Here is a 25,820-nt window from a genome sequence, read left to right on the forward strand (position 1 = left end):
TTAGTCTCTTCCCCCTGTATCCATCGTACACATGACTGCCAGCTTAATTAATCTTATAGAACAACCTTGACCATGTTTCAGTCTTGTTCAAAAACTTCAGTAGCTCCCTACCTCCCTACAGAATTAAATTCATATTCCTTAGCTCCACCCTCAAGGTTCCAGGCACAGAGCTGGTTTCAATTTACTGCTTTGTTTTATGCATCTAGTTTTATACACAAAGTATTTGGCTGGTATTGGGTGAAACTCTATACTACTTTACTAACGCTAATCTTGGAGGACTTTCCCAAATGTGGTTTTGTTAATTGTTGGGAAAGTTTTTCCCACCCATCTCAGAATGTCCTTCAAGGTGTCTTTCAAGGGCTAATTCAAATGCAGATTCTCTCCTGTGTCACATGATATGTCTCTTCTCTGTCCTTTTTGAAAAAAATTCATTTTAAGCTTTATATTCGAGATAGTCATGTACCTATTAAGCCAGAACCATGCCTAATTTATCATTGCACCCAGTCCATTGTAGCCCCAGCTCATAACACCTAGCTCAGTATCTTGCTTTTTGTAGGTATCCAAAGTCAGCTGACTAAAGGCACGCATGCGTTCATGAATAAATGAGTAAAGGCATGAATAGAACCCTTATAATGAATGGTCTAGTAGGGTTAAGAACCAGAATCCTTCACTAGAAGGTCATCTCCTCAAGGTGTAGGGTTGATATTATAATTTTATTTTATTTTATTTTATTTTTGCGGTACGCGGGCCTCTCAATGTTGTGGCCTCTCCCGTTGCGGAGCACAGGCTCCGGACGCGCAGGCTCAGCAGCCATGGCTCACGGGCCCAGCTGCTCCACAGCATGTGGGATCCTCCCGGATCGGGGCACGAACCCGTGTCCCCTGCATCGGCAGGCGGACTCTCAACTACTGCGCCACCAGGGAAGCCCATGATATTATAATTTTTATCTTTAGTACTTAGCACTGTTCTGGGAGAGTACTGTAAGCTAAGTATACGGCAGATACCCAGTAAAATCTTGGCAAACAGAATTGAATTAGGTGGTTCCATACCCTAGTCATTCTCAGCGTGTCAACCTCAAGTGCTCTAGAGAGTGAACAGAGCCTCTGACACAGCAAATGGTTGTTTATATCCTGATTTGATTATTGTGACTAATGCTCTTAGAACTGGACGGCAACTCACTTAACAGAGACCCAATTATTCATTAAAGTCTTTGATTCATTGAATCCTACAATCAGTTATGATTGTAATTTTATTCTAGACACTGAAGGAAAACAAAAGCAATCTGTGAGAAAAGCAGACATCTCGTGTTTATAAAGTAACCTTCCCCTTTTCTCCTGTTTGGCCAGGCTGTGACAACATGCTGATGGGCATAAAGTCTCTGAAAATAGTGAAGAAGACAATGGACACAGATGGCTCTTGGATGAAAGATGCTGTCAGAGACTCTCCAAAAGTTTATTTCTTAATTGGATCCAGAAACAACACTGTCTGGGAATTTGCCAGCATACGGGCATTCATGGGAGATAGCATCAAGCCAGCCCCCCGCAAGCTGATCCTAACACATTCCTGGCAGGGGACAGGCCAGGTGATCTACAAAGGTTTCCTATTTTTTCACAGCCAAGGGACTCCCAATGAGATCATCAAATATAACCTGCAGAAGAGGACCGTGGAAGATCGGATGCTGCTTTTGGGAGGGGCAGGCAGAGCCCTGGCCTACCCGCACTCCCCCTCGACTTACATTGACCTGGCTGTGGATGAGCACGGGCTCTGGGCCATCCACTCAGGGCCAAGCATCCATGGCCATTTGGTTCTCACGAAAATTGAGCCTGACACACTGGGAGTGGAACACTCATGGGACACTCCATGCAGAAGTCAGGAGGCTGAAGCCTCATTCCTCTTGTGTGGTGTCCTCTACGTGGTCTACAGTTCTGGTGGCCTCGGCCCGCATCGCATCACTTGTGTCTATGATCCGCTGGGCGCTGTCATTGAGGAGAATCTGCCCAACGTGTTCTTCCCCAGGCGGTCAAGAAGTCACTCCATGATCCATTACAACCCTAGAGATAAGCAGCTCTATGCCTGGAATGATGGAAACCAGATCATTTACAAACTCCAGACAAAGAGAAAGCAGCCTCTGCAGTGATGCGTTGCAGCCACGAGGGAGAGCGCCGGGGACGCTGCTCTCCAGGAGACGGAAGCCACAGCCCCTTTGCAATATAGCATCCCTCTAATCGCACACAGGGATAGGGGCTGGAAGTGGGAATGCACACGCATCCTTTTCCAGATGGTACTGCCTTCAGTATCTTCCAAGAGCGTAGATGAGAGTCTGTCATTCAGGAATTTTCAACAACTTCCATTACCCATCCAAACCTCCTGGAGCTCAAGGCCTCCCACATTCCGATCCAGCTTACTTCCAGCCTTTTCTTTTACTAGCATTTACTCTAACTCTCCCCGCCCCCGCCCTCCCAGCCATTAGAAATGTAAGCCACCCCCTAATACTCCTGGCTTCTCTCCCCTCTGGCCTTTGCTCAAATCTCTTTCCTCTTTCACAAATGCCTACTGATATTCTTCCATTCTTCACTGCCCAAATAAAGTACTATTTCTTATTGATGTTTAATCTCGGTTTCCCCTGGTTCTGCCCCTCCACCAAGCCAGGTGGATGTAATAATAAAGTGAAAACATTACCATTTGAATACCAGTTTCCAGTTACAAAGTGTCTGCACCTATGTTCCAAGTCATCTCACCCTTATGAGATAGGCAGGACAAGTCTTTATAGATGAGGAGGGTTCAGGTGAGCCATTCAAAGTACCAAAGCTACAAAATGAAAGAGCTAGAAAATACTGCAAACCCCATAATCTTTCCATTGTCCAAGTAAGCATCAAATATATATGTTTGTTCGCCCAACCTTCTCTAAGCAATATGTTAATCATCTCAGCCTAAAAATAATGGTCTGCCCCTTTAGCTAGTTGCATGTCCACACAAGACCCTCCTCTAGGCCTTTTAAAAGCTGCTTCCTCTAGAAAACCAGCCTAAGGGTGAGGACCCTACCTCTGTTCTTATCTTGCCTTACCTTCCTTCCCTTGCTTTTCTCATCTTGTTGAAATACAATAAAACTGACACTAAGCAAATAAACCTCATCAGGCTCTATTTGCCTACATGCCCTCCGCATAAAAGTTTCTGGGAGTTCTGCCTGTGCTTGGGTTTACTGTGAACAATCCCCAACGCACTGAGGCCCTCGGTAAATATTCTGGAATCTGGATGGAAGCCAGATAGCAGGCAAGGGACTCCCTGCCACAGCAGGAGTGCCTTGTGGCACAGGGGACAGAGGGCAGCTGTGCCCATCCAGAGGGGCTTCTTCAAGCTCTTTCCCACGCGTTTGTCCACTGCAGCCTGGTTTGGGTCACAAGTGCAGGCTGTGGTGCCAGTCTGTGTCATGTGCTGAGGCCTCTATCTTTCCAGGCTGGTCACATGAGAGGGTTTGCTCTGTGTGTTTGCAGCTGTTTCCCCTCCTCTGCCAAGCCCAGGCTGAGACCATAGGCAGTGAAGAGAGGCTTTTTGTTTCTTTTCCCCCATAGCATTTGAGTAAATCTTTGGCAGAATGGAATTACTCACTCCATGGACACAGTGCAATTACCCACAGTTTTAACAGAGTGATACAGAGAGCCCAAATCTGTTGTGGAATGAGGCAGGTATGAATAATTAAACATGGTGATATTACCCACTCCATGGGTTTGGGGACATTAGCTGCCCCATGGGTAAAATAACATTACCTATTTCACAGGGAAAAGGAATGTGGGCTGCCTCACAGAGGAGGGTAGCAGGGGAATTATCTTGGAGTGGAATTATGTGTAAGTCATGCACACACAGTTCCTCTGGAGGCACACAGAGGCTGCCTGTAATGTGCTTGCTATCTGCCTTTCATCTGTGATATGCTTTGCTTTGACAGTTCTGCAGGGCACACCTGCCACTAACAACCAACACACTCTGGTGCCTTAAATTCCTGCAGCTAGAATCACTTCTTCAGGTCAAGACATTTTCTCCAGGAAGCCCCTGTTAACGGGCCACTTTGTTTCCTGGGAGCCAGGGCTGGACATGCAGGCCCTCAAATACTTCTTGGGCTTCTTTCAGATGAACTTTTCAGCTCTGGCTCTCTTCTTGGATTTTAGTGAGGGTTGAAGTTCCTAAGACCTAGACCAGTGGTTCTTAAACTTGACTGCACCTAGGAATCACCTGAGGAGCTTTTAAAAATCCTGATGCCAGGCCATACCCCCAGACCATTCAGTCAGAGCCTCTGGAGGTGGGACCAGACAGTACTATATCTTTCAAGCCCCCTTCCCTAAAGTGGTTCAGAAATATGAATAAGCTGGAAAGCCAGGGACTTACACCATTTTTAAAAAATTGAAGTATAGTTGATTTACAATGTTGTATTAGTTGCAGGTGTACAGCAAAGTAATGCATTTATATATGCGTATATACATTCTTTTTCAGATTTTTTTTATTATACATTATTACAAGATATTGAATATAGTTCCCTGTGCTATACAGTAGATCCTTGTTGTTTATCTGTTTTATATATAGTAGTGTGTATCTGCTAATCCCAAACTCCTACTTTATCCCTCACCCCCCTTTCCCTTTCAGTAACCATAAGTTTGTTTTCAATGTCCGTGACTTATGCCATTTCTTAAAAGTGATTTTTAAAAAGTAATTGTATAGTTCTAAAGAACAGACTAGCATTTTCTGGGGACTGTGGGTCTACCAGGGCAATAACATGTGGGATTTGGAAACACCCATGAACTCGTGTGAACTGTGGCAGCCTTCTCTACAAAAGCCTCTGGGCTGCTATTTTAAGGAAGTGAAAGAGAACTAAAGAGTGTCCTGTTGTAATACAACTCTTGTGGGCCCCAGCCTTCCTCTGCTGGCTTTGCCCTTGGCCTGCATCTGGCCAGGTTCCTGCAGTGGCCAGAGTCTCATATTTGCCAGGGTGGCTTAAGTTTTGTTAACATGTGCAAGTCTTCTGGGCACACTGGTAATTTCAGACCACCAGGATAGTATGAAAAAATATGTGTCTTGAGGAGTTTGTCAACACTCCAGCCCGTAGAAATGTGGATAAAAATTGAGGTTAGGGCAGTAGTGTCTCCTGCCTGAGCTGGGGACTATGCCAGAGTCCCTGGTGTGATGCCATCTGAGGCCCACAGGGATTTTCATCAGCCAAACTGAGCAACCAATTCTTGGAGATCCAGGCAGGGCAACAACCTAGCAATACAACCAAAGGGGATTCAGGCCCTACACTGGGGGAAGGCACTGGACTAGGTCCCCAGAGTCCAGTGCTGCCCCGATTCTACAATCCATTCCTGCGGTCAGACATAGCCAAAGCTTTTCTTGCGCCTGTGGAACCTCGCCTAAGCGCTAAGCACAGGGCAGCGCTGCTTGTCCCCAGCTGTTCACAAGAATGGGTGTCAGTGACTGGCGCCAACCACTAGAGGGACCTCCACCCCAGGTTGCGGGGTTCAAGTGCGGCCAGACCCTAGGGTAACTCAGGCTTCCGAACTGGGGGCGCTCAAAGACAAGAAATGAGGCTGCTGTCAGGCCAACCTCAATTTGAACGCGATCCCAGGGGCCCAGAAGTCCGCACACCCAAAAGGTTGCTGCGCTGGGAGTGCCTCTAAAACGTTTTTTCTATGGCTTCTGTCTCTTTGCAATTCTCGACACAAGTTCCCTTTCTGCCTTTCTCTTTCATTCCCTACGGCCAAGGAGCGGTGCTGAAGGGCTGGACAAGCCCGGGGACAGGGAGCTGAGAACCGCCGGGCGACTCCCCAGGGCCGGAAGGGTGCTGGAGGGGGAGGTGACCAAGAGCGGAGCGGGGCTCCAGGGAGGGACGTGGCCTCCTGAGAGAGGCGGGGCTTGTGGGGGGAACGGTAAGCTTGGCCTAGGGGGCGGCGCCGGAGCTGGGGCTGGATGGGCGGGGGCTAAGCAGGTTCGAAGGGGCCGGGTTGATGGGGCCGGGTTGATGAGGCCGGTCCCTGCGGAGCTAGAACCCTTGGCGGATGGGTCCCTGCGGGCAGCCAAGGAACCAAGAGGGAGGGGGCGTGGCAGAGGGGCGGTCCCGGGGGAAGGTGGGGCGGTGGGGAAGCGGGCGCCGCGGGACGAGCCTCCCGCGGGTCCCCGCCCCCGTCACGTGGGCTCCAGACCCGGCCGCTGCCGGTCGGTCCGCTGGTTGGTCGGTTAGTTGGTCGGTGGGCCGGTGGCCTAGAGCTCGGTTCTCGGCTCTCATGTTCGGAGGTGGGAGGGACACGGGAAAGGCCCGCACACCTGAGCTGCCCGGAGAGGATCCCCGCACCCAGGTCAGTGGGTTCTCCCCACGCCCCCAGGCCCTCTGCGCGGTCGGGACTGCGAGCCCGCGTAGGGGCATTAGCCTGAGGAACTGAGAGCACTGGAGTGTGTCCCAGGCGCGGGGGCGGGGACCCTCCTCCCCTTCTCTGGCCAGAAGACTGGGAGGAGGGTATAACTCCTGTGGATTTGCTCCGAATCTCCACCCAGTCCTGTCCGGGGTCTACGGACAGTCCGCGCCCCTACAGGTGCCCGGATGGCCCTGGAGATGCGCAGGGGGGCAGGTCACCTCAGTTCTATGTAGTATGTCAGAGCTCTGCTAAGTCAACTGGAGCAGCGGCCCAGTCTGGAGAGAGCGCCCAAGGTGGTAGGGAAGCTTACGGTCTATTTGCCCGAGCAAATGGGTGTTCCGCAGAGCGTGTGTTCAGCTGCAACGCCTTAGCTGAAACCAGCTATATACTGTAATTGCAAAAATGCAACATGCTTTTCCAAATCTCAAGCCACTGCGTCCCAGTAGACAGCAAGATGGGGCTCGTTCTGTTTGAAAGTGGGCTTCTCTCCCTCATGACATCCTGACTCCAGACCTGCAGTTGTTCCTCAGATGAAAATAAGATTATATATTTAAAGACCAGAACTTCCGAAGTTTGCTTAAGATCAAAACGGGCGTTCTGGCCAGCATTTAATCCGCTTACAAAGCAGATCCAGAGTATTATATTTTTACTTTTAGAGCAGCTGGATATTTGGTATAGATCCGTCTCCCTTTCCATATTTTGGTTTACTTCCTGTCTCATCTCTCTCCTTCCTCTCCCAGTTCCTTAATCGATTATAATACAGATTTTATGTTGCATTCTGTGAAGTTGAATGCCCAACAAAGGTAGTTGGCTGTACACAAAATTCATCTTCAGTACGTTCAGTCTTTGATTATTATTTGTGTCTTATGAAAAACACAAAATATTTGATTTATAGATTATTTTTCCTTGGGGCTTGAGAGGCAGCCTGTTTGTAATCTGCTTAAATTCATATATAAACGACTTTGAAGTGGGAGAGCAGGAAGACTGGTGAACTTTTCACTTACTGCATTCATCCATAATTTTATTTAATACCTTATTGTTATTATTACTTTGAGATTTGGTGATGTGCTAGTTATTAGCTTATTGCTACTGTAGAGACAAACTGAGCATCATAGTCTCCTTTTTTTAAAAAAAATAATTAATTTTTGGCTGCATTGGGTCTTCGTTGCTGCATGCTGGCTTTCTCTAGTTGCGGTGAGCAGGGTCTACTCTTCTTTGCAACGCGCGGGCTTCTCATTGCGGTGGCTTTCTCGTTGCAGAGCATGGGCTCTAGGTGCTCAGGCTTCAGTAGTTATGGCATGTGGGCTCAGTAGTTGTGGCACACGGTCTTAGTTGCTCCGTGGCGTGTGGGGTCTTCCCGGACCAGGGTTCGAACCCGTGTCCCCTGCATTGGCAGGCAGATTCTTAACCACTGCGCCACAAGGGAAGTCCCCAGCGTCATAGTCTCTTTACTGGGGTAGCTATCTATGGCAGTTGCTCTGACTTTAAGACTAAGTAGAATGAGATGAATGCTATGAAGGAGGTAAGAGCAAAGAGTTGTGGGAATTTGTCTTTCATCTGAGTGCGGAAAATCTGGAATAATTTCACGAAAGGGGTGACGTGTGTGATGGACCTCGAAGAATTTCTCGTGGGTTTCTCCAGGCAGAGGTGAGTAGAGCGTAACCTGGGCTGCGAGAGCTGTGTAGGCAGGCAAGCACTTTGTAGCCGTGAGAAGTGGCAAGTGGCCCAGCTTGGCTCCTATAGCTAATGATAAACAATAAAGCTGGTGACAAGGAAGAAACCTATTCCCAGTGGGCCATGAAGGCCAGGTGGAGAAGTTTGGGCTTTGAAAACATAAGAACCAATAATGGGTTTTAAGCAGGAGATTGGCTGATGGTTCTGTGCGTTTAAATTCGGGGACCTTGGCCCTTGACCCTCTCAACCTCCCAACCTCCCAACCTCCAGCCCAGAGAAAATCCAGTAAATATTTGTGAAATGAATGGTCAAGCAACACTTTGTAGCAGTGCTTTTCAACCTTTAACAAGCTTAAGAGTCACCTGGGGATCTTTTTCAAATGCAAATTGTGATTCCTAGGTCAGAGGTGGGACCTGACATTCTGCATTTCTTACAAGTCCTCAGTGGTTGCAGCCCCTTCACTATCGATAGCAAGGATTGAGAACAGTAGTTTGCAAACCTGGCTGTGCCTCAGAATTGCCTGGGGAGCTTTTAAATTACTCAGATTAAGTAGGTCTGGCCTGTTTTCACCAAGTTCCTCCGTGATTCTGTTGAAGGCCAGGTGGGAACTGCTGGGGTGGACTCTGGCCGGCTGTGAGAAGCAGTGACCGGTGGGAAAAGACCTGGAGGTGGAGAGGCCAGTTAGGATGTGGAAGATCAATTAAGATAGAAGTGAGGAGGACCTGTGTTGGACCTCAGAGAGGGGACAGGCAGGAGAGACTAGAGAGATAGAATCTGTGGGCTAGGGGGCCAGGCCGAGAGGTGAGGAGGGAGGAACAAGAATTGAGCTTTGGACAAGGAATGGCATGGCCTTTAGACTATCACATTTGTGATAATATTTGGAAGTTGTTTTTTACTTGGCCGTCAAAAACATTTCCTTCCTGATATACAGATTTGTTCATGACACTCTTGCTTAAAAGCCTCTGGTGGATCCCCTTTTGCAAAACATGAGAAGGGAGAGCTATTATGAACTGTTGAGGCATTTAAACATTTATTAAGATCCCAGACTGTGCACCCTCATTCAAGAGGTGACACTCGGGGGGGGGGGGCAGGGGGAAGATGTGACACTGTCATCCCTTGGTGTGGGCACAACTAGGCTGAAACTCTTGGCAGCCTTGTGTTTTCCTGAGTCACTTTTTCCTGCTTCCTCCTTCCTCAGAGCAGTTCCACTTGATGTTTTCATGGCATCATTCTTTGGTTTCAACACTTGCTGACACCTGTGTGTCTCAGTTTTTGCAGAATCCACAGCTGGTCTCAGAAAGGTGGGCTGTATCCTTTGTAGACTCTGAAAGCCAGGTCATGGGGATTTTCATGAGGGCCATTCTTATCTCTCTCACACTCAGTAAATAATCTAGGAGATGCCGTCTTAGAGCGTCTGTTTACCTTTAGACCAGATTTCCTTAAGGCCTTGTGAGTTCCCAGGAGGCTGCCAACTCTCAGCTTTGTCTTTGGGAAATTTATGATTTCTATTTAGTGCTCCTTGGTGATTCTTACTTTCATTTCCTATCTCTGTCACATACACATTTATGCACGCTGAGAACCCAGCTTTCACTGTGCACAATGCTTTTAATCATCATGTTCCATGTTGTGTAATAATCTTGGCCTCTGTAACTCAGCTGTGGATGGAAGGTATAGGCAAGGTGGGATAGGATCGCCTCTCAAAGGGATAAAGTATCATATCCTGGTTTGGCATTCAAGGCTCCTCCGCAGAAGCTGGCAATAATTTGACTTACCAGCTGCATCTCCACTGTTCCCCAAACTGAGTAGCTTAACAATTTCTAGCCTTTGTGCCTCTCTGCCTTTGCATACGCTATTTCCTCTTCCTGGGAAGCCCTTTTGTCTCTGCTCTGCCAGATGAATGAACTCTTACTAATCCTTCAAAATGCAGATCAAAGTCTTGAAACACCTCTCCTCCCCCCACCCGCAAGTTATTTTTACTCTTCTCTCTAAATTGTACTAGTATAGCATCTGTACTGACAGATGTCTTCTGTGGTTCTTAACACACTTCATTTGCATGTCTCTGTCCACACCCCCTCCAAACTCTGAGCTGCGCTGGGGCTGCATCAGCCCTTGTGTTGGGCCCTACACTCAGCAGATGTTGAGGAAGAGTTTGTGGCAGGCAAGGGCCTTGAGCCCTTGAGTCTGTTTTGCAGTGTTGGCTTCAGTCAAAGGGTAAAAAGGGCAGGTTGTTTTGTGTTGGAGATGAGGGAAGGAACAAGAGCAGAACCTGAAAGACTAGGACAAACCTGATGAGTGGTCCACAGGGCTAGAGTCATAGGGTGGGGTGGGGAGGGGAAACTGGGAGAAATGATGCTGGAGTCTCAGGCTGGGGAGAGATCCTGGAAGGCCTTGAAAGTCGAAGTTAAAGAATTAAAATGGAATACTGATGACCTTGAAGGTCTTTGAGTATGGAAGAGACAAGGTGAAGCCTGTGCTTTCAGGAGGATTCAAGGCTGAGAAGGGCAGGTTGGAGGGACAGGAAAGAACTTCTTATGAGAATGAGCTGTTGGAATAACCTACTGAGGTAGATGAGGACCTAAATCAAGGCAATGGCAATAGGGGTGTTGAGGAGGTGAGTGAGCTTGCCAAGAAATCCTGCAGGATTTGGTGACTGATTAGATGTGAGGGAGAGAGAAAAGAGTCAGATTGGACACTGACATTTTGTGCTAGTTTGCTGGGAGAAGAATGAGGCAATTGTTAGCAGCATGAGAGCATGGAGGAGCTTCTTGGAAAGGGGAAGGGAGATGAGGGTGGTCGATTCCTTTTGAAATCAGGAGGGAGCCTTGGGTAGTTTCTTGCATGCCCCTTATGTTTTTACCCATGAGGATGGTGAGGCCCAAAGAAAGCTACCCAGGGTCACCCAGCTGCTGGTGGCAGAACTCAGGCCTTCTGGCCTTGAATTCTGCCCTTTGTAGCACAGTGGGTTTGGCCAGACGAGAGCTGCCGGAAGGTGCAGATGGAGACTCCATTCGGCAATGAAAAACGAGAAAGAGACCAGGTTTGGGGTGAATTCATTCTGCAGTACAGCTAAGGCTGGAGTCTTGTAGGTCAAAGACTCAGGAGGAAGTGTCTGCGGCAACCAAAGCCACTGGGGGGTGTGAAGCCTCATGAGACCTTCTTTCTGTCCTGTGATCTATGGGGATGTGGGCTGACGGGAAGTAGGGAGTGCTTTTATGGTATCTACACTCTTATACTTGTTAGTGCTTAGTGTGAGTACATGCGTATTAAATTGTTCTTCTGGGAATGCAAGCACCAATCTCTCAGTTCCATGGGAAGATGTATTCCAGAGACCCAAACTCCCACCACCCCACTCCCTATCGTCAACAAACTTTAGGGATGCCTCCAACCAGCTATGAGAAGTTGCCAGTGTAGCACTGGAGTGGGGGCGGTGGGGTATGCCTATCCGGGGAAGGCAATCAGCCGTGAGAACTTTTTCCAAGCCAGGGCCTGTGTGTAGGGCCAGTGTCAGGGATTTAGATGGTTGAGTGAGGGCCACAGCTGTCTGATAAGGAGGGAGGACCTTGTCTAGAGTCTGCACTGCTGCCAAGAGCCTCAGTGGCCCTGCGGCTGGGCTTCCTCCCCTCCTTACCTTTCCCTTCCACACCTCTCTGCCTGGCCACGCTCCTCAGCCTCCCAGGATGAGTCCTGCCTTTGCCATGGCACAGTGATTACCTCATTTTGCTAAGGCAGAGCTCGCTTAATGCATGTGAAACCTTTAGATTATTGCCTGGCATATGATAATTGCCAAATAAAAACAGACACAAGGGGCTTCCCTGGTGGCGCAGTGGTTGAGAGTCCGCCTGCCAATGCAGGGGACACGGGTTCGTGCCCCGATCCCGGAAGATCCCACATGCCGCGGAGCGGCTGGGCCCGCGAGCCATGGCCGCGGAGCCTGTGTGTCCGGAGCCTGTGCTCCGCAACGGGAGAGGCCACAGCAGTGAGAGGCCCGCGTACAGCAAAAAAAAAAAAACAGACACAAGAAATGCTGGGATTCAACTTTCAAACTTGTTAAGCCTCTTGGTTCTTCTTTCTTGGCCTCACCGCGAAGCAGTTGGCGGGATCTTAGTTCCCCGACCAGGGATCAAACCCATCCCCCCTGCAGTGGAAGTGTGTAGTCCTAACCACTGGACCGCCAGGGAATTCCCAAGCCTCTTGGTTCTTTTTGAGTTATGTAGCTGGGTCTGGCAAGTTTCTACCTCATCTTGTTTTGAGTGTGTGTGTGTGTGTGTGTGTGTGTGTGTGTGTGTGTGTGTGCGCGCGCGCGCGCACGCACATGTGTGCTTTACTAAGACCAAAGTGTGTGCACAAGCCTGCTCACCCATGGTAAAATATCACAGATAGCCGTAGGTTGCAGACAGGATATTTGAGTTGTACGTGTGTCAGGAATGACATATGCAGAAGTAAGTGGGTGGTGGGCCTACTAACAAACCTCCAGGAAGAGGCTGTGGGGAACTGATCCTATCACAGTCGTTCCCCTGCCTACAGGTGCTGTGGTGTTCCCAGGAGCTGCGCTCTGGGTACATCTGTTTCTTCCTGGAATGAGGGCAGGCATAGGGAAGGAGGTGACCCAAATCCCAGGGTTGCCCTGCCTGCTCAGGGACAGCCAACGCCTGCTGGTTGCTGGGCATGTTTGGTGGGCATAGTCAGACCCCTGCCCTGAGTCCCAAGTAAAGAGATAAACCCACAGTGACTTGTGTGCATGGTTGGAATGGCCCGCTCAGATGTGGCTGGGCCTCTCGCCTGGGCAGGGACCACTCTGACCGAGAGGGCCACTCCCGTGACTGCACTGGGGTGTCCCGAGAGGTCTTCTTAGCAAACTTTTCCAACCTTCTTCTGGCCAAAAGGCCCACAGAGCCCACCAGAAGGAACTCCTTGGGTTGACAATATGTGTGTTTGTGCATATGTGTGTGTGTGAGAGAGAGAGTGTGTGTGTGTGAGAGAGAGAGAGAGTTGTGTAGAGGCCAAGGGATCTGCTCTGGGAATAAGGGAACAGAGAAGGGCAGAGCCACAGTTCAGGTTAGGAAGACCAAATATGGGTTACTTTTGTTCCTTGCATGCACACATAACAACTCCTCTCTTTAGGGGTGACTGTTTCCTTCCCACAACACAAGGCTCTGTTTCCCTGCATCAAAGAGGTTTTCACATGTACGGCTGGCTTGACCCTGGACTGCTTTATGGATGAAACAGAGGTGTATGTTGACTGGCCCCAGAAAGCTGCCTGCAGAGGAAAGATGGAGAGGAACTTCTGGCTTTGGTGGGTTTTACAAAGGGCTTGTCTCATGAGGCAGGTAGTGTTATTCCCATTTATGGGAGGCAAACAGGTACCAGAGGAGGAAAGTGATTTTTAAGGTTCCAGAGTATTCACTTTAATTTATTGTCCTAACTGGGCCACTTCTGAGAGTGAGAGGAGGAGGCAGATGCTGAGCTGGATGGGACCCTGGGAGACAGGACTGCCTCAGGCGTACTGGGATGTGTGGCATCGAACTCTAAATTCAGTAAGCAATGCGGGGGTCAGGGGGGAGGCGATGGGGGAGAGGGGATTAGAGTAGGGCGAGGGGAGAAGTTAGAACTGGAATTTGTGTGAGAAAGGAGGATTCTTCTAATTCGACATTTTACCAAAGCAAAGGAATAGTTCTTGGCTCTGACACCTGCCCTCGACTGCTTGTCATGAGAAAGTTTTATTACATAAGCTCTTCCTGCAAGCAGCCAAGACATCTGGTTCTTCGATGCAGCGCTGCTGTCCCGGTAACAACAAGCACCACCGCCCTGCCCTGCGTGTCCGGCTAGGTTTTTGCTGTGCTGCTCACTGGAGCTGCACAAAGCCTCTGGCAGGGGTGTTGTCCTGCTGGAGAAAAGGGCACTGACTCCTCACTCACCCCCTGACTCCAGCATGGCAGGCGGTGGGTGTCCTCTACCGTGGGGACTGGGACTCCCTCATCTCCGAGGGCCCTGCAGCTCACTCTTTCATTTAAATCCTGGCTCTCCTCAGGCTTGCTGTTTCTCCTTTAAGCAAGTCTCTCCTTCTCTGAGCTTGAAGTTCCTCGCCTGTCGAATGGGAACAGTACTGGGTCGATCTCACCTGCTTGTTGTAAAGATAAATGAGATGATGATGCGTATAAAATGTTGGCTACAGTGCTTGGGTGTCGTAAGTAGTAAGTGGTATTATTATCATCCTCTTCTCAGAAAGCCTGGCAAATATAGTTTGTCAAGAGGAGTGATTTACACCAACCAGAGGGCTTATTCTGAAATTTCAGGGGGGAAGTAGTATTGTCTGGGCCTCCAGATGTGACCCCCATGGTGGAGGGGAGCAGGAGGTCCCAGAGGCAGAAGTCCACGGCAGGGTGAGGGAACAGGCTGATTTCAGATGGCCGGTCGCCAATGTACAGGACAAGGACAACAAACAGAGCTCAGAGCCCAAACCAGCTCCATGGGACATGCTGGGGTAAGGTCAAAGTCCTGCCCTTAGGCTCCAAAAATCAATTCATGAGTTTTCTACCCGGCCACGTGGAACAGCCCACAGAGCTTGGCTTAGCCTGGCTGCATTAATAGAAGTCCTGACTTTAGACCTTGCTGGGGAGAGGGGTCATCCCCCTTTTCCCTGCAGTGGCCAAGACTGGCCACACCTGGAGGTGGTACCCTGGGCACCACACTTTGGGAGCAGGTGGAGGAGGGCCCGTTACTGCATCAAAGCTGGAGTCCCTGTCCTGTAAGCTCCGGAAGGTCCTGGGGCAGACAGGAAGACACGGGATTGGAACTGTGATTTTTAGGTGGGCAAGGGAGCTGCCATGTTGTGCCTTGCTCAGAGGGCAGGATTGAGGGGCCTTGGTGGTAACGGTACAGAGGATTAAAGAAGAGGCAGATTTCAGTTTGGCATGATGTAAGAAATTCCAAATAACTCAAGCTTCCCTCTAGGGCCGGGTGGCTGTTTTAGAGCATGTTATTGGAGTCTACCTGAAGAGGGTATTGTCCAGACAGTACTGACTCGAGAGGAATTTGTGAAATAACTGAGGAAGCAGACTTTGCCAAAAGGGTGTAGGTCTCACTAAAAGTACTGTAGGATTTGGGGGGATGATTGTTGGCTTCTCAGCAGAGAGGTGACTTGCAGCAAATGTAGGGGGGAATGAAAGTGGAAAGCTGGGGAAGGGCGGCCGTGAAGCTGTTCAGAAGCTTCTCTCTCCCACCCAGTACAGGTGTTGGGAGAGAGGAAAGACTCTGAGGAGGTGTCTTTGTGGGCTGAAAGTTTGAGGTCACGATCCCAAAGCGATTGTACTGTGTGTATTCTCTGCTGATGCCTACCTTGGCCTGACCACCTGACTGGAGCATGAAGGCTCTTATGGACTCATGGGCCCTTCCTTGAAGATTTCGAGAACACAGAGTCCTGCTACCTGCAGGACCAGGGCCATGCGGTCTGAGACAATGAGCTCACATCATCCAAGAGGTAATAGCGGGTGTAGGAGGGAGCGATCCAGGAGGGCGGTGGGCACGACACTGGGAATTCTGACCGACTGTCTGCAGCCTGGGTCACAGAACAAGCTTCCAGATCCGAGAGGGGACAGGGAAGGGCTGTGGGCAGCAGGGCCTTATTCAAGTAAGCTGAGGTTTTGGGTGGGGTGAGTGGTGGGAGGATGGAGAGTGCTGCGGTTAAGCAACGTGGATGCCTGACGGGCACACAATCCTGGCTGGGGTGGCAGGGAGGGGAGCCCGCCAAGGCTGGTAGGAGGGAGGCCAGGGAAGCCCCTAAGTGAGAATTGGCCCACTGGATCTAGGAAACTCTTATAGCAGCAGAGGTGGGGCATAATTCCTAAGTATTCTGGAGTCAATAGACTTGTGACCTAATTTATTATTTCAGTTGCCATTATTTTTTTAATTTTTTTTTTTTTAACCATCCTCCATGCCAAGAACCGTTATGGTGGGAACACAAGATGAGTAAGACATGTCCCCTGCCTGGATGGAATTTAAGGAATGTACCCCTCATTCAAAATAGGCAGTAATAACTGCAGAGAAAACACAGTGAATGTTCAGAGAAAGGAGAGGTTGGGGCACCTGACTTGCCAAAGATGGGGCATTTGAGATGTGTCTTGAAGGAAAGATGGACCAGAGACACCCTGTTCTATGGGGGTGAAGGAGGGCATTTCTAGCAGAGGGAACAGCAAAGTACAAAGAAAGGCATGGGGCGGTAAGTTAAGGGGCACGGGTGGCAAACAGCCAGTGGTTTGGTTTGGCTAGAGCTGGAGGAGGAAGGGAGGCTCGACAGGGAACCAGGGACTGGAAATCATCATTTATTAAGTGCGCACCATGCGTCAGGCACTGAGCACAGACTCGTCGGTGCTCACTTACATCTCACGGGAGCCTTTCAGGGCTTTAGCGGAGGAGGAAACTGACTCAGGATAAGTGACTTTCCCAAGGTTCCCTAGCTGGCGAGTGGTTGAAATAAAATTGATGCCCCATCTATCTGATCCCCAAACCCATGTTCCTTCCACTCTATCTTGCCGCCACCTCGACAGTCCAGATGATTCGGTCTTAAGTTCGCCATGAAAATCAGCTCTTCATGTTGAGGCAGGAAGATGGTCAGACGACATTAGCCTGTGAGAAGCACTTGGTGGACGTGGCCAGGTTGCCATGATGCACACCCGGCCCCAAGGTGATATATACGCGCGTGCACACACACACGTATTTATAAAGTAAATCTCTAAAAAATAGTAGGAAGTTGCACAGTTGTTCACGGTGTCACAGAAACTGACGTTTCCTGAGCGCTTTAGGCAATTGCTGATTTCCTGGCCAAATTCCTCTATTTTCTCTCCCACTCAAAGTATATTAGAATGGGGCAAGAAAACAGAATCTTCTCTAATTTAAACAAAAAAATTCCTTTAAAATTTTATTTATTTATTTATTTATTTTTGGCTGCGTTGGGTCTTCGTTGCTGCATGCAGGCTTTCTCTAGTTGCGGCGAGCAGAGGCTACTCTTTGTTGCGGAGCACGGGCTCTAGGTGCGCGGACTCAGTAGCTGTGGTGCACGGGCTTAGTTGCTCCACAGCATGTGGGATCTTCCTGGACCAGGGCTCGAACCCGTGTCCCCTGCCTTGGCAGGTGGATTCTTAACCACTGCGCCACCAGGGAAGTCCCAAAAGATTCCTGACTTTAGCTACTTTATCATTAGTAACAAGTTCCTTACAGCCCACCTGTTGGGGCCCCCAGGGTGTCAGCCGTCAAGGGATGTTAAGCAAGATGGTGGGTTGGGAGGGTGGGGATGAGGATGAGAGAGAAACCTGAGCCATAGCCCAGGTGGAGCTGTCGGGGTGGAGAGGAGGGGCCGACCTTTCTGGAAGTGTTTGTTGGGAGCCTATCCGTGCAGGGGCATGGAGTGGGCGCTGAGAGCCTGCGTGAAGGGAGAGCATTGTTTCCATGGTGTCATGTTCAGGGTCTGAGCAGGTGGGCGCTGCTGGTGGCTGCCTGCTGAAGCTGGGGTACTTTCTTATCCTGTGTCCTGTGGAGCCAGCCGGTCCTCATTGCTGATCAGGTCTGCACAGGGCCACTCCCTCTGTCCAGCTCGGCCTGCCTCCTGGAGCTCGGAACCCAGACCCAGCTCTGCCAGCCACACCTGGCTTTTGTCCTCAGGGTGGACCTAGGGTCTTTCAGGCTTCCTGATGGGAAGGTCCCCCTAGGGAGGAAGCCCCGAGAAGACCACCTAGGGAGGCCGGGGTGCTGAGGAGGGCGTATCTGGGCTGCAGTGTCTTGGGATCTCGTGTTACAGGGTGCTTGGGGGACAGAGCTGTACCCGTATGTCCCGCCTTTGAAAACGTAAAGGGCTACTCCAGGGACACAAAGCTGGTCTTCACATGTCATGATTACTTATATTTGACAGAAAACTGTATTTTTTATCTCTTTGACCCCACCATGAAGCTTGCACAATCTCAGTTCCCCGACCAGGGATTGAACCCGTGACCACATCAGTGAGAGCCTGGAATCCTAACCACTAGGCCACCAGGGCACTTCTGAAAGAGAATTTTAAATAAACCTGGTGACAGTCGAGTGAGGGATGGCAGTGGTGAGAGGGACCCTGCAGGGTGCGCAGGACACGCATCTTGTTGCATCACTGTCACACACCCGTGTGGAGCCCATTCCTGAGTGACTTGGGGGTGCTCGCCTGTTTGCTTCTAAGTGTCTGAGAGTGAGGCGCCCACTGGGTGCAATTGGGGGCCTCTCTGGGACACCAGTACCACTCGGCCGTCTTCTCTCAAGGCCACCTCTGAGTTACTAAGGGTTCTCCCGACGCCAGTGCCTAGGGCCTGGGCCCTCCTCCTGCTCCACAGATGTGGTCAGAATTTCGCCCTTCATCCTCCCAAGCCCTGGAGCCCAGCTTCAGCTTTAGCCTCCATGTTTGGGGTCCCCAAATCCATCTCCCCAGCTGTGACCTCTCTGCCAGGTACCTGCCTTCAGATGGCCCGTGAACATCATAAACTCTGCCTGCTCGCCGCCCCTAAGCTGGGTGCCTGGAGGGACTGGCAGAATGACTGAGCAAGGCACCCAGGGGCTGTAAGAGCGCGCATGTCATCAATTACCTTACCTTTCTGGAAGGCCCTGCTAGAGAGAAACAGAAAGCACAGAGCAAGTGTGCTGCGTTGTACCCTAGGGTTCCCCTCATTGCAGGCTGGCCTCAAGAGATTTGGCAGTTTCTCAAAGGGAGTCAGTGTTGCATATTTTTTTCCTGATCCCAACATTTAGGCTCTGATAAGAGGTCTTGGCTAACTCCATCTTCTGGAATAGTGCAGTGGGGACACAGCCTCTGAGAAGGGCCAGGCACTGAGCTGGGTGGTTGACTCTGCCCCCCTAACCCTCTGACCAGCCCTGTGTGAGGCAGGTGGTAATATCTTCATTACACAGTAACCTGAGAGGTTAATCTATGTTACCCAAGGTCAGAAACTAACCCAGCTCTAAGCAGTAGAGTCAGGATTTAAACCCAAGTTGGTTTGACTCCCAAGCCTGGACTCTCTCTGTTGTATCTTGCTCATCTCCTTCAGGGGAATGAGGAAGGAGCTGCAAAGACTCAAGGGTCCAGATTGGGCTGGACTGTGGGCCTCTGGTGTAAGTACTGCCTTCCCCTTCTGTGGTCCTTTTGCATCACACAGGCTTCTACACCTTTCACTTTGAGACTAAGGAACTGTTCAGGTGTCTCCCATGGGAAAATAATGGCCCTGCTTTGTGGAAAAGACAAGGTGAGAAAGATGGGAGAGAGGCCTCTAGGAGCTGTTGCAGTTGCTCCCACTCCCCTGGGGTCAGACTGACAGACTTCCGGGAGCCAGACCTCATGGATCCCCAGGGAGGGGAGACCTCTTGCAGTGCAGTCCCCAGCCGGCTTGTCTGTGGTCTGTGAGTATGTGTGCAGATGGGGGATTCTTGGATCACTTTTCTTAGGAAAGTCCCTGGGCCACTCTCTGGCCTAAGTACTCTTAGGGGAGGGAAGTGATCTGAGTAGCAAGTGTCTTGTGACTGGTGAGCTGAGGTTAGGGGACCAGCTTTGCCCCTCCCTCCCCCCATCATATGCTGGATTGTTAAATTGCCTTGAAGAGAAGAGGGCTGGGCCCAGGGCTCATGGCTCCTTGAATGCAGCTTGACAGCTGGTCAGGCTGCGGGATCTTCACGTTTACCTCCTTACAACATACCAACATCTGGTCTCACTAAATGGTCATGGTCCCCAGGCATGACCTGACTCGGAGCTGACTTACAAAGAAGATAGATAAAGGACTGTCAGGAACTGTCCTTACCTGGATGTTGTATAAGATCTGGAGATGCAAAGCCATCTCCCTTAGACTGAGAGGGAAGAGGAACACCAGTGGATGAGAACAGAGACCCACATCTCTGGAGAGGAGGCTGCCTTCTTCCCGTAGGTTTGTCCAGCGTGTATCCAAGATCAGATGGGGGCATGTGTCAGTTTGCTACGGGCTGCCATAACAAAAATACCACAGACTAGGTGGATTAAGCAAGGGAAATTTATCGTCTCACGATTCTGGAGGCTAGAAGTCCAAGATCAAGGAGTCGGCAAGGTTGGTTTCTTCGGAGGCCCCTCTCTTTGACTGTGGACAGTCATCTCCTCCCTGTGTCTTCACAAGGTCTTCCCTCTGTAACTGTCTGTGTCTTTATAAGGATACCAGTCATATTGGATTAGGGCTCACCCTAATGATGTCATTTTTAACTTAATTACATCTTTAAAGATCTTATTTCTAAATACATTCACATTCTGAGGTACTGGGGGTTAGGACTTCAACATCTGAATTTGGGAGAGGGGGATACAATTCAGCCCATAACAGGATGTTTCCAAAAGCCTCAGTGAACAAGCCTCGGTGTCATGATGAGGGATGGAGAGGCATTCACTGCTGGTCCTGCCAAGGGAACCAGGAGAGGCAGGTAGACTCAGCCCAGCCAGTGGAGGACGTTTGATTGGCTTTGTCCAAAGGCTCAGTCCAGAAAGCCCTATTCCCTGTAGTCTGGGCTCTCTGGCAGCAGTGGGTTCTGCCTGGTGTCTTCACCTGGCTTCCAGGTGGCCCTCAGCCCTCCAGTGAAGACAGAGCTGCTAATCTTCCACTAATACCCTCCAGCTAGGCCTGCAGAGGGAGCCCCCTTCTCTGACAGAGGCAGGAGCCGGGCTGTTGCCCATGCACATAGCCCATCTTTAAGGAAATTCTTTGGCCTCCTAATAATTTAAACTTTTTTTTTTTCTTTTTTTTTTTTTAGTGCAGAAGGAAAGCTATTGCATTGATTCAAAATTAAACTGTTTAACACTTGTTGAAATGAAGGTGTATGAAAATACAGAATAAATGTTGATTAATTCAATTAGTACTTACCAGGGGCCTGCCAAAGTGCTGGAGCCTGTGCTCCTCCCCAGGCAGCTTGGGAGGCTCGTAGGAGGTAGCTGGCTGCAGGCTAAAGTTATGCATGAGGCCCCTGAACACTCTAGATGATAGAGAAAACTTGCCAATTAAGATCCGTGTTTTTTTTCCTTGTTGCTTAGCATTCTAAAATAATAGAATGAGGAGAAATGCCTGGTTTTATCATCCATTAGGGGAAGTTACATCTTCTCCCATTGATGCTTTGGGAATATAATTGCATTCATCAGTTAGCTCATGCCAGGCCCAAGCACGGTCAGGTTCCCCTTATGGCAGAGGTGCCTTCACCTCTGAGTATAAGACCCCAAAGAGAGGGGGCCTCAGGTATGGAGAAAGTAAGAAAGTGGATACTGGTTGCTGTTCTCTGAGGGTGGACAAGTGAATAGCACATCCTCCTTGCTCTCAAGCATCTTAATTTGGAAGGGGAGACAGACGTATTGAGGAATCATATAAACAGAGCCGGAAAGGAGATGATAAACGTGAGTGCAAGTGTGGCAGGAGCAGAGTGGAGGCATCCACCACCTTTGGGCCCTGGGGGTAGCGGTGTCAGGAAAGGCTTCCTTGGGTTGGTGCATTTGGATAAGTTCTTAGAATGGGTGAGATTTGAAAATATAGGTGGAGAAAAGCATCCCAAAAAGAGAAATTAGAGAAAACAGGAAACGTTTTCTGTATTTAGAGAGTAGGAAGTGGCTTGACCGAGAGCACGGTGAGTACAACTGGGAAGTGAATCTTTTTGGAGGACTTGGATGGCTGAGCTACAGAATGCAGCTTTGTTCCCGAAACAGTGAGGAACCACGGAGGCTTTGAGAGCGGAGGAGTCATGTCATGAGCTTTAGGAACCATACCCTGCCTCCTCTGGGAAAGAAGGGTTGAAGAAGAGTCAGCTGGAAGTAGGAAGTCTAGGAGAGGCAGCTTTGGAAATCCAGGTGAGAGATGGTGAGGGTCTGGACGGTGGTGAGTCATAAACATGGAAATGAAGTATGGATTATCCAGGGAATGACTGTAGAAGGAAACCAGAATCAGCCCCAGGGCAGTGAGTGGAGCTGAGATATAGGACATTTAGTGAAGGAAGGACCCAGAGAGCACTTTGTCCCAAATGCCAGAAGAGGAGAGTCTCGGGTTTGCCAAGGAAAGCGATCCCAGCTGACACTGACCGATTGCCGGTCTCATGTTACCTTCACAGCCACTCTTGAGGAAGTACTTTTATTATTCTCATCTTATAAATGAGGGAGCGGAGGCACTGAGAGTGAGCGTCCTGCCTTAGGACATGTGCATGGCGAGTGAGAGTCTGAAGCAGGAATTCTGAACCCAGGCAGTCCGGTTCTCCAGCTTGTGCTTTAACCTCACCCTGCACGTGCCGCCTCTCAAGGAAATAACCGAAGTAGCTCGATGGACGAGAGAGCACATCAGGCACATAAGTGGAAATCTCATAGAGAATGGGAGGTGAGCCCTTAGGCAGTGAAGCAGGGGAAGAGCTTGAAATGGTAGCTGGGGGATGCGGGCCAGAGGACGTGTTCTAAGGTAGCAGAGGCTTTGATGTCCGTGGGGGCTGGGAGGAAGGAGCAGAAGAGGGGGAGATGTGGATTCAGCCTAGAGAGGGAGTAATGGAGAGGTTCGGCCTCAGTGATGGTAGGTTAGGGGATCAAAGGGCGGAGGGGAGGTTTGAGGTGGAGAGAAAGGGGACTGAGGGATTCCGTTTCTCATCAAAGAAAGATGCACGGCCGTTTGCCGAGGACTCTGAGAGGAAGGAAGTAGGAGGCTACAGATCCGGGTGCACGAGTGTCTGATGGAGTTGTATACATTGCTCAGCGTCCGTCCGCGAGCGCAGAAGGCAGCAGAAGCACTGCTCCCCAGCTCACTCTGCCTCTCTCTGGTCCTGCCCTGCCCTGGCCCCTCCCTCAGTTGGGGAGGCGGGGAGGCAGAGCGAGCTGGGGAAGTGGCAGGAGAGGGGTGGGCGGAGCTTCAGGGGATGGTCCTGCGTGCTGACTGCTGACGGGGCCTGCGGTAGAAAGACCTCCACCTTCACTGTCCAGAGTGTTGGGGTGGTGAAAGGGGATACTGAGTCAGAGGAGCGGGGGAGGGTGTTGGAGAGCTCCTGAGGTGGGGAGTTGGGGGGGGACATGTTGCCATAGCCTGGTTGTACTTGGGGAGGGGGCACCCAGAGAGCCCTGCAGGTTCCTCTGAGAAGGATCCTTCCCTCAGGTCCTTGCCTGCTTCTGCACTATTGCTGGAGAAGAATGGGCAGCTCCCTTCAGTGGTTCCCCTTGCCTAATGAATAAAGGCCAAGCTCTAGAGGGTGAAATGCTGTGAGAGGACCTTCACAAGCTGGTCCCGGCCTCATTTGCTGCCACTCTTCCCCTGTTGTTCTCTGGCCACACAGAGCTACATGCATACCCCACCCCTCCCCATACCTTGGGGTATACACTCTACTCCTCTTGCAATGCATTTGCATTAGTGCCTGCTGCCCACTTGGAGAAATCTCACTTCCTCTGTGAAGCCTTCTGAGATTGCCCACACTGCACTGGTCTCTCGTGCCTCCTGCTGCTGCTGTGCCCTGAGCCTGCCGAGCTTCCCTCTCCTGGGAGCCACCTCCTGGTGTGTTGTTGCCCTGTGTGTGTGTCTTTCTCCCTGGGAATCCCCAGGACCTCCACGGTGCCAGGCACCCGAGAGCTTCCCCTTGGATGTTCAGCAACCTGAACAAATGGATGACAAGGTGAACCTCGTTGTCTATAAGATGTTCAGGAAATGGTTGATTTTTGAAACTCAGCCTGTCTTTGAAACTAACTTCCATGTGATGTTTTCCAAGTTACTTGCCTGTTGAGCTAGTCACATCAGAGAACTGACATTTGCAGTTAATTGCCATCTGAACTTAATTTTAGAGAGGGTGGGAATTTCAGGGAAATGATGTTTTTCTTCTCACAAAAGAATACCATGGCTGCTTTAAAATTAGACCATTAGGGGCTTCCCTGGTGGCGCAGTAGTTGAGAGTCCGCCTGCCGATGCAGGGGACACTGATTCGTGCCCCAATCCGGGAAGATCCCACATGCCGCGGAGCAGCTAGGCCCGTGAGCCCTGGCTGCTGAGCCTGCCCGTCCGGAGCCTATGCTCCGCAGCGAGAGAGGCCACAACAGTGAGAGGCCCGCGTACCACACACACAAAAAAAAAGTAGACCATTAATTTATGAATTTCTGAAGTCTACGTTGGCAAAAGCCAAAGTTTGTTGGCTTTGGCTCACGGATTCCAGATAGAGGCCCAATTCTGCATGCAACCTTCACAGTCTAATCGACATGGATGAGGGATGAAAGATTTTTGGTCCTTGGTAGGTAAATGTCTTCAATTCATTTTTTTTTTTTCACCTCATAGCATCTCCCACAGGGTTTCACAGATGATAGAGGGGCAAATAGTATTTGTTAAATAGATAAACCAATCTAAAAATATAATATGTTGATTTTTGTGGGTTATGCATCTTTATGAGAATTGTTCTCCGTTCTGTGTATCTTTTTTCAGATATACTGTCTTGTTAACAGAGTTGAAGCGGGGCAGCGGGCAGAGACCCCATGAAGATACGCAGGGCAGCAATTAGCAGAGAGTCTCATGGCCCCAGGTGTCTGAGCTCTTGTGGTTTGGACATGGAAACAAGCTTCGTCATCTCCCAGCTCTCTACCGCATCGAGCAAATCTGCAGGACAGGGCAGTGTGGCAGGGAGAGCAGGCGGAGACTTAGGTGACAGACAGGCGGGACTCTGGGAACACTTCAGAGGCCGTGGGACCTCGGCACTGTCTTAATATCTTGTGTCTCGGCTGCCTCTTTTGTACATGGGGCTGATAACTGTACTATATCCCTCATAGGGCACTGTGTCACCAGGAAGATTAAATGAGATAACGAAGGCAAAGTCTTTTTACAGGGGCTGCCGCGTCTGTTCACCCTCCGTGAACTTGCAGGCAGGTGGCTTTTACAGACAGGTGGAGACTGCCTGGGCCTGGAGGGAGCTGCTGTCATTCGTGGACTGTGGCCGGCCAGCTGTGGGGCTGGGGCAGGCCACCAGATCTCAGCTAGATCTTCCAGCAGGCGAGGTGTTTGTCGTGCGGCCTGGTCATTCGCATCCCAGCCTCAAAGGGGACTCTCTCGTTTATGTTTGCTCCTCAGACCAACTCGTTCTGAGACTCTCAGAAGGAAGGAAAAGAACCTCCCATCCCAGGTTCTCTGGGCGCCTACAGGGAGTCCCACCGCGGTGAAGACACGGATGTACTTGTCTTCAGCACAGTTTTGAGGGGCAAACTGGTGGGAGGCCTGGTGATGCTGTGCCCCCGGACGCTGTCTGGCTCCCCATCTCACTCTTCCCAAAGGCACAGGTCCCTGCCTGGAGCCACTCCCCCCACCCCCCCATCCCTCTCCTTGTTGGAGCGCCTGTATCCTTTGTCTTTTGAGACAAAAGATCCCTAAGAATACTTAGGGCAGCCCAACAGGGAGTGGCTGGGAATGCCCAGTGCACGCAGCTCACTAATCTGCCCAAACTGTTCCTTGGCAGGCAGGTCTATTTTAAGGCCCATGGCCTTGGTCACTGAGATTGTTGTGGCCTCTTTACCACAGTGATAAATCCTTGAATTGGGGGAAAAGACCAGCTTGGGGACAGAATGTCAGGAGCAGAAAATGGGAGGTGAGCACAGTCAGGAAGGTGAAGCAGATGTTTAAAAATCTTAAGCAAAGGCATTGAGAGAAAATCGACATCACCTCTCCCGGTTCCTTCAGCCTAGAGGGTCAGCTGTGCTGTTTGCGTGTGGGTGTGACAACCTTGCACTCTCTCATACCGGTTTCCCGGCCAGAGCCCATGTCC

The 25,820-nt window shown here is 50.3% G+C and overlaps 1 protein-coding gene across 12 annotated transcripts in view; it reads left to right on the forward strand.

Moving 5' to 3' along the window:
• The window catches only part of LOC132493189 (synaptotagmin-9), a 391,713-nt gene that overhangs the window by 230,194 nt on the left and 135,699 nt on the right, over window positions 1-25,820 (forward strand). For 2 of the 12 annotated variants that reach the window (XM_060103498.1, XM_060103502.1), the window contains one exon: window positions 1,347-2,687. The exons of 8 other annotated variants lie outside the window; for them this stretch is intronic. In XM_060103498.1, coding sequence (XP_059959481.1) covers window positions 1,347-2,137 — 791 coding nt within the window. In that variant the 3' untranslated portion in view covers window positions 2,138-2,687. Of the gene's footprint in view, window positions 1-1,346; window positions 2,688-6,194; window positions 6,336-25,820 lie in introns of those variants that run through there. 2 more of the 12 variants (XM_060103494.1, XM_060103497.1) reach the window with 1 other exon arrangement.

Source organism: Mesoplodon densirostris, chromosome 7, assembly GCF_025265405.1.
Source record: "Mesoplodon densirostris isolate mMesDen1 chromosome 7, mMesDen1 primary haplotype, whole genome shotgun sequence".
Classification (NCBI taxonomy): Eukaryota; Metazoa; Chordata; class Mammalia; order Artiodactyla; family Ziphiidae; genus Mesoplodon; species Mesoplodon densirostris.